The sequence below is a fragment of the Melospiza georgiana genome, chromosome 6 (genome assembly GCF_028018845.1).
Source record: "Melospiza georgiana isolate bMelGeo1 chromosome 6, bMelGeo1.pri, whole genome shotgun sequence".
NCBI classification, from domain to species: domain Eukaryota; kingdom Metazoa; phylum Chordata; class Aves; order Passeriformes; family Passerellidae; genus Melospiza; species Melospiza georgiana.
In genome coordinates, this window is record NC_080435.1 from 40,729,796 (window position 1) to 40,739,863 (window position 10,068).

A 10,068-nucleotide genomic window follows, 5' to 3' on the forward strand; every position below is an offset into this window, starting at 1 on the left:
CTGCTTTTCCCAGTCATTTTTCTCCAAAATGTTTTTGGTATATCAAGCTCTTTAAATGAGACTTCCACATGGTGTTCTGAATACTTTGTTAACTTAAAGAGCCTTCACAACTGGTGTTACTGAGAATGCCGATTTTGGTAAGGTACTGTGTATCTGTAATAGCTTCTATGCAAAGGGAATGCCTAGAGTTTATATTGCTCCCTAGCTGAATGGAAAGGTAGTGCTGCTGCTGGTGCAGGTATTGTAACCTGGAGGTTCCTGCAGAAGCTCCACCAGGTACCTGGGAATCAAAGTGATGCAGTTTGGCTGCCATCTCAGCAATTGATGGGAGATACTCCAGTGAGATGTCTTCTTTTCTACAGTATTTTTGTAGGTTAGCTGAACAGGCTGTAAATCTTGTAACTGAAAATAACCAAATACTTTCATAAAATGTAAAAATCCAGAACCATAGTTGAAACTCTTTATTTTCATACAATTTTTGAGACATATTAAGAGACCACAGCTCTCTTTTAGGATTACAGAAACATAATCCTCCTTTCAGAACAAAACTTTGTTTAGCAAGAGAGATGTGAGTTTCAGTTACTTAGTTTGATGCTTTTACTTTTCTCACATTTCTGCAATTTCAGTTTAGGGACCAATATGAAGGCTTTAATTTATTTGTTATTATATTCATGCATGTCACCTTACTATTTGTTAAAAGGATATGGCAAAATAATTTAAACTTTTGTTCCTCCTTTCTTAGGGTTTCCCTTTTCACTTCACATACTTGGAAATTTCTTTTTTCAGCACCATTAACTATTATTATGGAAATCAGCAACGAATTTTAGTAAATACCCTTTAAAATGTATGCATTAAAATTTCAGTCCCACTGCTACAAATATATCCATACAAAGAGGCTTTAAATCACAGACTTAGAGCATGGAAGTAATCTTCTTTCCTTCCTCCTTCAATGTAGTGAGGCACGGTGACAATGTGGTTACATCACTGCTCTTTTCCAGGGGGTACCCAGAGAAAGAGCAGCCTCTGGCTGCCCTGCACAATTACACCTGTGTAGGAAGTGGTACACTGGTAACAGCCTTTCTGGAACCCTCCAAGGAGCTGAAGCCTGTGCTCAGTGTGAGGACTGAGTCACTTTAAGAGGATGTTGCCGTTTGGTGCATTCAGTCTGTAATGTAGCAGTGTGAAACCCCTGGGCCACAAATCCTTGGATTTACTACTTTGTTATGATTAAAAATGTCATTATTTCAGTTTTATATCTTTGTCTAATGTGGTAGCTCTGACAGGTACTGTATTTCTGACTTGATGATAAGGCTGTGTTGTTCCAGTGTAAGGAAAAAGGATTAAGGTGACAAAAAGAGACACATCTTGTATTTAAGTAAGTGAGGAAAAGATGACAGATGAGGAAAATTGAGCAATACGGAAACATTATATCTATTTGAAAATACTTTAATGTCAAAGTGCAAATTTCTCAGAAAACATTCCAGGTGGTAAGGATTGTTATTTTTGAAATGATTATTAGTGTCAGGCAAAGGGAGATCACTAAAGTGTGAAATACCCCTTTCAAGGTGCACTAGGCATCTGAGTGCAAAGTCCTGGCAGGCAACACCTAACCTTTTTTCCTCCAAAATCTATCTTTGATATCACAGTAATCATACAATTAGGACAACAATAATTCAAAGTGATGCATTCAAAGTGTTTAATTACAACCTTCTTCATAACTTTGGTTGTTTTTTTGGGCCAAATTAATGACCTAAATTGGTATGGTGTTGAAACACTTTCAAATCATGAAACATGGGACATGTTTTAATATAGGAAGACTATTGCTTCTTACTAATAGGGGGAAGAAGCTGAGCTGGTAGTGGGTGAATGGAGAATTAACACCAGAGAAAGACTTCCCTTTGAGTCTTCTCCCAAGATGGGTCAAATCCTGATATTTATTTTTGTAGAAGTACCTTGTTTGAAAGCATTCTACCACACATGTGTCTAAAAAAAGCTCTAGCACAGTAGAAGGCATTCTCCCTTTCCTGTGTGCTTCTGTGGCATGAATGCAATGAGCTGACAGTAGAGGATGCACCTCTTCAATCTTTCATATCTACTTTTATCCAAAGATAGTGCTTCAACCTCTCTAACTTGTTTTGTTGCCCATTAAAGGAAAGAGCTCACACAAGGGACACTTTTGAAGACTAAGGGAGGCTGCAGGGTTTGCTGGGCTGAACAAGACATGCTCTAAACAACAGTTGCTTTTTTCCCTTTACTAAATTCTCCCATCTCACCCCACAGTAACTTTTAGGTGTCAGCTTAAACTATTAAGTTCCTGAGGATTAACCTGGAGAATCTTGAGCGAAAGAAGTCAAGAACTGATTGAATGATTCTTCTGCAAGCTTTTATGCTGCCACTTCCTTTGTGCTCAGTTCCTCCTGAGGTACTCCTTCCTGTTTGGTACAGGCATCCTTTTCACCCCGAGGCTCAGGCAGCCTGCAGAAATAGTGATGGGCTAATACCAGAAATGGTTGGCCCCATGCATATGAAATAGGGTGCAGTTATAGGAATTCAGAGAGAGAAGCCACAATGCTTAATAAGAGCAGTGAAGTTAATTTAGTTTTTCCTACACTAGATTATAGAAACTGGAATGCATTCATGAACAAGGAAAATATTTTTAGTCACCTTCAAAAGAGCAATGCTGCATTGTTTTTATTACCTTTGAACATCAGATTCTTCTTCCAGCAAGTCAGTGGCATCTTTCCCTTTTTTCTTTACAAATTCTTCGCTTAGGCCGACCTGCTGCAGGGTGCGTCTATAGCGACGCTCTGCTCCTTGACGAGCATCATGCTGTGAAATCGAAACTTAAACAGTAAATGCAGAGATCTGGGGATTCCCCATAACAGTCAACTGGGTTTGAAGTGTACATCTGATGCTCCTGATGGGGACAAGAGGACATCACAACCTCCTGTCCAAAATTTTTGTAATCCATACAGTGCAGTACCAAAACTGAACACTAGGACAATGTCTTCTATCTCCCAAAGCCAGAGCTCATGTTTTCCTGCTTCAGTTATTTTTTTTCTTCTTCTGTTTTCCTCCTTCTACCACATTCCAGTCTTACCAGACTGGTATACTTGTGTCTGAGTCCTAACTCTGACACTCAAATCAAAAACATCTGCAAAACCCAAGTTACGTGAAATTCTGTAAGCACATTTGCTTGTAACTGGTAAGAACTAACAACAGTGAAAAAAGTTAATAAATGGAGAGTGCCTGTGAAATAGCTTCAGATCAGCTCAACTGAAAAACAAGCATCTTGAGTCCTATATCCTCACTATTTCCAAATGAACCTTGCAAATCAATGTAGTCTGAGATTAGGGTTCTCCAGAGGGACAGGCCCTAAAGATTAAGGTGTTCTATATGGAAGGATAGAAACCTAGTATGGACATCAGTGAACACTATTGATAATGGTGAATTCTTACCAATCTGGTACATGGCAATATTACCAGTATTTATCACACATGTGTGTTCTCTGCCTCCATTATCAGAACACAAAGCCTGATGCAGGAGGGTACTTTCTGTGGAGAAATTTTAAATTGGCATATTGTCAATGTATTGTCACTGTCTCTAACCAGCTGCAGTTCCTGCAAGGAAATGAAAGTGAAAGAAAACCCAGGGAAAAAGATACAGTACAGATTGTATCTACACCTCAGGTGCAATAGAGATTTGCAGCTGGTACTGTGTGATGGTTGAGATGTGTTAAATGCAGCCCCAGACTACAAAGCCTACAGGTGATAAAAGCAACATAACCATCATAAATGTTCTTCTGTAGCAGCAGAGGTACAAAGAAAAAGTGCTTAACTGGAGAGGGTGTTAAGAAAAAATTTTGCATCTCCTAAATGTAGTCTATAGTATTCAGGTGCAGAATAGGTATTTATTTAATTTCTGGTGTTATAAGGCCTTGATTTTCATCAGACCATATATTGTGATTGCAATATATACTAAGAACTGGCAAGCTCCTAGAAATAAGCCTGAATGTTTTTTTTCAAGGCAAAAATAGGAAGGAATTTAAAGTATACTTTGGTGGCTTTTTCATGTGTTATTTTGAGTGCACCCCAGAGACTTAAGAGACTGTTTGTACCTTCTCATCCATGAATTAACTTGAGACTAAATTTCTTAATGCCTGCCTTAAATGAAAGACAATTTATCCTATTGCCCAGAAATACTCTGGGACTTTGACCACTTACCTTGGTGACCTGTTCAAAAAGGAATGGTCTGTTCTTGACTCGCAGCTTCATTTCTTCCAGCTCCTTTCTGTATTCTTTTGTTCTGTCTCGCATATTTTGCCTGCAATGGAAAAATTGCCTGTCTACTATAGGTTACCTCTGACTGTAGCTGATCAGGAATGATGAATTCTCAGTGAGTGTTCCATTCTTTAAATCACTTCGGTAATTCTCTTGATTCTGAATGCTGGGAAAAAAAAACCCTATTGCTGACAAGTTATGGATCTATTAGCAAAGCTCTTCTAGACTGCAAGCAAGAAACAGTGTTCACATTTTTAGAAAAACTTGTCTCTTATGTGTTCTTTACCAAGCTACACATTACAGTTGACTGGCTTGTACAAATTAGTTTCTACAAACATTAATCTAAAGGAAACCGTTCTTTATGGAAGGAGAAGCATGGAATTGTCAAGATATCCAAATGAATGTAGCATGGATACAGTAACCAAAAAAGGTTAGGCTAGGAATGTTTTTATACCCAATCTGTCCTAAAGAATTATCTGATCATCTTCAGTTACTAGAGTAAAAGGTTATTTTTGTGCAGAGTAGGATACTGACCTGTTCTGTTTTAACTTCTCCTTTTGTGTTTCCTCCAGACTTTTATGAGGATCCAGTGCTTTTGCTCGGCTGTTCACAGACTTTTGCATAGCTTGACATTTCATTTTCTGTTTCTCCAGCCAATAAATTCCTTCTTTGTCCCCTTCCTTTTTGTTATCTTGGGCATATCTGTATGGAAAAAAAGTTACTGATGAGCCAATGTGGACTGCCAGATGCTAGGTGGGAATTTCAGTTTTGTAGTCCTCCAAGGAGAAAAAGTAAAATTTCAGCTGCACAAAATTTCAGCAGTTTCCAATGCAATGGAAGACAGAGCAAGACTTAACAAAGAAAGAAGACAGAGAAACATTTAGGAAATGTATTGTTGATGTAGTTGATGTGATGAGGGAAAACACTGGTGTTTTTTCCTCCATGTTGGTCAGTAGTTGTACAGTCTTGTAGACAAACTTTCTACCTACCTAATAGCTGATTCCCTCTTTCTAGTTGCATCTGTAATATGCACAGGAAGGGTGTTGGAAGAGAGAGAGGAAAGTCCAGGCAGAGAGTGACTTTTTTGCACTGAAACCTTGGAAAACTTCTGAGAATCCTGAAAGAAATGAAACTTTATTGAGTGTATTTGTTCAGAGACAGTTGCTCTGTACAGAATCTCCTCTGTTATTTGCCTACCAAAGAGAACAGCTGGGCTATGAGAATGCACTCACTCTTCTCTCTTCCATCAGCAGAGATTTACATGTGGATGGGCTGAGGGACAAGGGGAAGGAGACATGATTAGAGCTATGAAAGGGTGACTGAGCCTTAGCTGTCATAGCTCATTTTGTGTAGAATTTTGTTCTCTTGTTTGGCCTAGAATTCTGCAGTACTCTTAATACAAGGGCAGATGTCACAGGATGTTAACCATTAATAATTAAATGCTATAAACTTGAGAAGTTGGTATCTTGATAGGAGAAAGCAGTACCACAGAAATATCCAGCTATCTCACCTTTATCTTTTCATTAGTCTGCCTCTGCCTGGCATGGAGATTGGAGGTTCTCAGCTTGAATGGCTTATTACGAGTTGGCTCTTTGATTTCTTGTCTCCTCACTGTTTTCCTCTGAAATGCCCAGTAAAGTTCTTCAAAGTCTGGTATTGCTGGATTAATCTGTGGTTTGAAGCTGAAACTTGTGTCCTGTAAGAAGCCAAGTTTTTCCTGCTTAGTTCTGGTGGCAGTTCGGGACTGAGGCTCCCTCCGACAGTTGCTGGTGTCTATAGGAGCTACAGAGCTCTCCAGCAAATCCTTTGCTCTCATTTGAATGCGGATTTCCCTGCAGAGTTCAGCTTCTAAAGGATCAAAAGGAAAGCAATGAGAACAGTGTGAGTGACATAAAAGGCTGTGAAACTGCCAGTGCCCAAGTCTAAACTTTCCATTACGATGACAGCTACAGATATAGGAGAGACCAAACACCCTGTGCTCTCCTTCCCCCCTTTTTCAGCCCCTCTCTTCTCTGCCTCCCAGGGAAAAATAATTCGAAGATGCCAGTAAAATGATGGTAGGGTCTCTTTCTTAGGCATTCATTTCTAGATATCTCTTTTACTTATTGGAGCAATAACTGAGCAGGACTTCTCCTATTCTTAAAGGTACCAGGTAACTTGTGCCCTTTGTTTCCTTTGTCTTGCAGAAATGCTAATCTTCCATACTAGTCCCATACTTTTTATATGGGATTTACAGCCATGTTGACTGTGTGGTACAAATGAGTTGTAACAGATGATGGCTTTTCTATATAATCTCCAGCAGTAACTGTCTACATTGGAAAAGTTTTTAAGTAAGGAACATTTGATGGATAGCTCACTTTGTGACTTTTGTGATAAACTTTCATAGAATATGTTTTAGATTATAGCATCAAACTGAAGTCCTTTCCTGTGCAGCACTAAATATTTATGAAAATGCAGACAGTTGGCTGAGGGTTGGTTTTTTTTTTGCTTTTAGGGAAAAAAATCAATACTGCTGTTTGCAAAATAAGATGGTTTTCAGTTAATTTATAGGTATTCATTGCCTGAAGTATGAAATGTTAATTTCTCCTCCCTTCTCATATGCCAGATAGAAATAGAACAATGGTTTGTCCTTTGCTGCTTTTTACCTTTCTAATCTATTTAGGTTAAAACAGAATGTTTTTTGATGAAAACTGAACTGGTGTATCCTCAAGAAGAAATCACAGAAACAGTAAAAAAGGAGAAAAGAATGAGAAAAGCCATGAGAATTATTAAGGACTGGCTTAGTTCCCACATTCAAGCATGAAGTCTGAATTGCTTACTTCAAACTTTCAACTGCAGCGGCTTAAGCCATCTGAAAGCAGGCAAGCATCAGTAGCATTTCCTTGGCTGCCCTGACTAGAATGGTCCTGGCACCTGCTTTCCCTGTTTTAGCAACTGAGCCAGCTAAGTGCAAGTGGGAAGGCCACTGGAAACATCAGAGAATGGCAGGAGAGACTGGACTACTACATCATCACTTAGAACCAAACTAATTGCCTGTTTTGGGCTCAGGAAATACTTGTCTCCTCTCCTAGGGGTTCTGTGCAGAATAGATCACTTGGGTAGGAGTAAAATTGTCAGATCTAAGATACTGCATGGACCTTGGAGACCTATGGCACTACATCTGTCTTCATGTTTGTGCCGCAAATCATCTCAGACCCTTTAGTGTAACCAAAGGTATGAAATCCAGTGCAGGCAAAGATTCCCAGACTGTCACAATCGGCAGCAAAGTGGATATGGAAATCTGTCTGTAGAGCTCAATGTGCCCATGTTTTCTGGGGAGTGGAACAGAACTGCTGTTGCTGACACTCATACACTACTGAACTTAGGGCACTCTACTGCAAGGGTATCTAAACAAAATGCAATGACCAGTGAGACACACAGGAGACTCATCACCACCAGGAGACACTGGCCTTCGGCTCCAAGTGGTGCCCTACGAGCCATGATCTTACCTCCCAGCATGGAGACAGCAAGGGACAGGCAGGGAGGTGCTTTTACAGAAAGAGCCCTGGCATGTTACCTTTCAGTTTATCTCCAAGAAGTGAGTCATAAGTAGATTTAGGAACTTTTTTACTGGCTTGCTTCTGTTTGGAGCTCTCATTTGGGGTTGCTGCTGCCAGGAATTTTTGTCTGATAGCTTCTTTCTTTTTCTCTTCCTTCTCCACAAAACTGAAGGGCCGCTGCGTTGAAAGTAGCAGCTCCTTTCTTTTCTGTGTTGCTGCTTGCCTGCGAATCTCATTCTGCTCCATTATTTCCTGATAAAGGGGCAGAAACACATGGGCAGGTACAGGCTGTGCCCGGAATTGTTTCTGACATTCAGCTTCATCCTGGCTTTGCCTTTTGTCTCTGTGTGTGTCTAGTTCAAGGAACATGTATGACTTCAGCAACTCGGACTTTTTGCGAGCTTCCCGCAGGGTCATTTTGAAAGGCTGAGGGATGGTGATGGAAGGAATCCAGGGAGATGAAGCGCTTTTTGGCCTCAAGCGGGACTTAGGAAACAAGTGAGGCTTTTGCTGATCCCAGGAACTGTCTGAGGTGAGGTCGGTCAAAGAACTGGACTGCCTTATGTTACCAGATGTGTGACTAAGACAAACACATTATGAAGGGGAGATTAGTGACATTATTAAAAAACAGAGTTAAAAGAAGGGAGACACTACTGATTAAGAGAAAGACACCACAGGCTGAGCTGATTGTAAAGGACAGGCCTAGGGTTTGTCATTCTCAGGCTCCATATTTTGCTTTGCTACCAAAGTTTGTGAGCAGAGCTTTGCTTGTTTTCCATGTATAAAATGGAAGTTAGGCCTACTTAGCTTTGTCATGCAATTTATTATGCTGAGAGCACTCTATTGCCAGAAAGGCCACAAGCAAACCATAAAGCTCCAGCTTTGGGTTATCTTACTAATAGCTACTCAACATAACAGTCAAATGCAGGAGAGGCAATCAGGCACAGATATGCACAAATCCCAACAAACAGTACCAAACACTAGCATTCCTGGGATGCTGATGGGAATGTCATTACAAGAAACTGCTTTAGTGTGATGTTTGAGAGATTCAGCTAGAAACTTTGTACCTGAGAAGATGACCATATTATTGATAATAAGAAAACCCACCTGAGACTATCCTGGGTCTCATTAAAATGGCAAACTTCTCATAGGATGTCTGAGGGTGATTGTGAAAGTGAGTGAAACAGATTTTAGGGATGGAATAAATGCAGGCAAACGGAAGGATCAAGGTGAATCAGAGTGGATCAAGAACAGCAAAGGGGAAAAAAGTGAGGGGGGAGACAGAAGGTGCAGATCATGTGTGAACAGACTCCTGGTCAATACACTTGCTGGTAATTGCTGCAGTCTCTTCTTCTTCATAAACTATTTCCTTTATAAGAGTGCACGTGTGACCTGCTAGTGAATGCAAAGCTAGATTAATCACAAGGAAAGTCGTCTGAGAGCTCGACCTTGGAAAGCCCACAGCTCTGAAGACTGGATACTGGATAAGAATGTGTGTCATCGGCTAGCACATTGCAAGCATGATTAGCTGATGAATGAGGCGGGGATTTGTGCTGTTCGTGTTTTAGGTGAAAGCTGCTTAGTGGGCACCTACTGACCCATCCTCCCTGCTGTGACTCCACCTGTGGCCCGTGTTCTGGCACTGTACACCCGCATTTTGGGACATCATGCTCCGCCTCCTCCCTGGCCAGAGGGAGAAGGAATCCTGCACCCCATCCTGCCAGCTGTACCAGGTATCGTCCTACCTGAGAGCCTCCCTCAGCTTCTCACGCAGAACTTCCGCCTCCCTCCTGAAACCCTCCAGCTCCTCATCTTCTTCGAACACCCCGAGGTCACCCCATAACTCTGCCTGGCACGGTACGCCCGGTTCTAACGGAGACCGCCGGCCCCCCATCCCGATAGGATGCTCCCAGCTCCTTGCCCGGCGGCGGGAAACGCAGGAGTCGGTGCGTTACAGCCTGCGGGGACGTCGCGTAACCTGGAAAAAACGAGAGGAACCGAGCAGAGCGGGTTCTGGGGTTGCGACCCCGCCTCCCCGCCCGGGAGCGCCGCGGCCGGGCCCCCTCCTGTCCGCGGGCCGCCGCCTCAGCGCGCCCCGCCCCGCCCCCGGTCTGCACCAATCAGCGCGGCCGGCGGCGCTCGGGCCCGCCCACTGGGCCGCACGCAGCCAATCAGACGCGAGGCCGGCGGAGCGCACAGCCGTTGTCATGGCTCCGCTCGCCACTTCCGCCGCCGTCAGTTCCGCGGCG

General features: G+C 42.1%; 1 protein-coding gene across 1 annotated transcript; it reads right to left on the reverse strand.

Moving 5' to 3' along the window:
* Positions 1–67: 67 nt before the first annotated feature.
* Positions 68–9,889, reverse strand: FAM161B (FAM161 centrosomal protein B). Its single transcript, XM_058025582.1, has 8 exons — positions 9,565–9,889; positions 7,837–8,399; positions 5,791–6,128; positions 5,270–5,397; positions 4,815–4,982; positions 4,224–4,323; positions 2,699–2,829; positions 68–2,475 (listed from the first exon to the last, which is right to left on the reverse strand). The coding sequence occupies exons 1-8, from the start codon at positions 9,711–9,713 to the stop codon at positions 2,385–2,387; spliced, it is 1,668 nt and encodes a 555-aa protein (XP_057881565.1). The 5' UTR covers positions 9,714–9,889; the 3' UTR covers positions 68–2,384.
* Between the last annotated feature and the right edge of the window lie 179 nt (positions 9,890–10,068).

What these genes read in the sequence shown, in the direction of transcription:
- FAM161B (XM_058025582.1), bottom strand. Translation starts at nt 9,713, where the DNA reads ATGGGGGGCCGGCGGTCTCCGTTAGAACCGGGCGTACCGTGCCAGGCA. An exon ending in TTTTTGAACAGGTCACCAAG is followed by an intron (nt 2,830 to 4,223) that starts GTAAGTGGTCAA and finishes TCGATTTCACAG; the next exon opens with CATGATGCTCGTCAAGGAGC. An exon ending in GAAGAATCTGATGTTCAAAG is followed by an intron (nt 2,476 to 2,698) that starts GTAATAAAAACA and finishes CTATTTCTGCAG; the next exon opens with GCTGCCTGAGCCTCGGGGTG.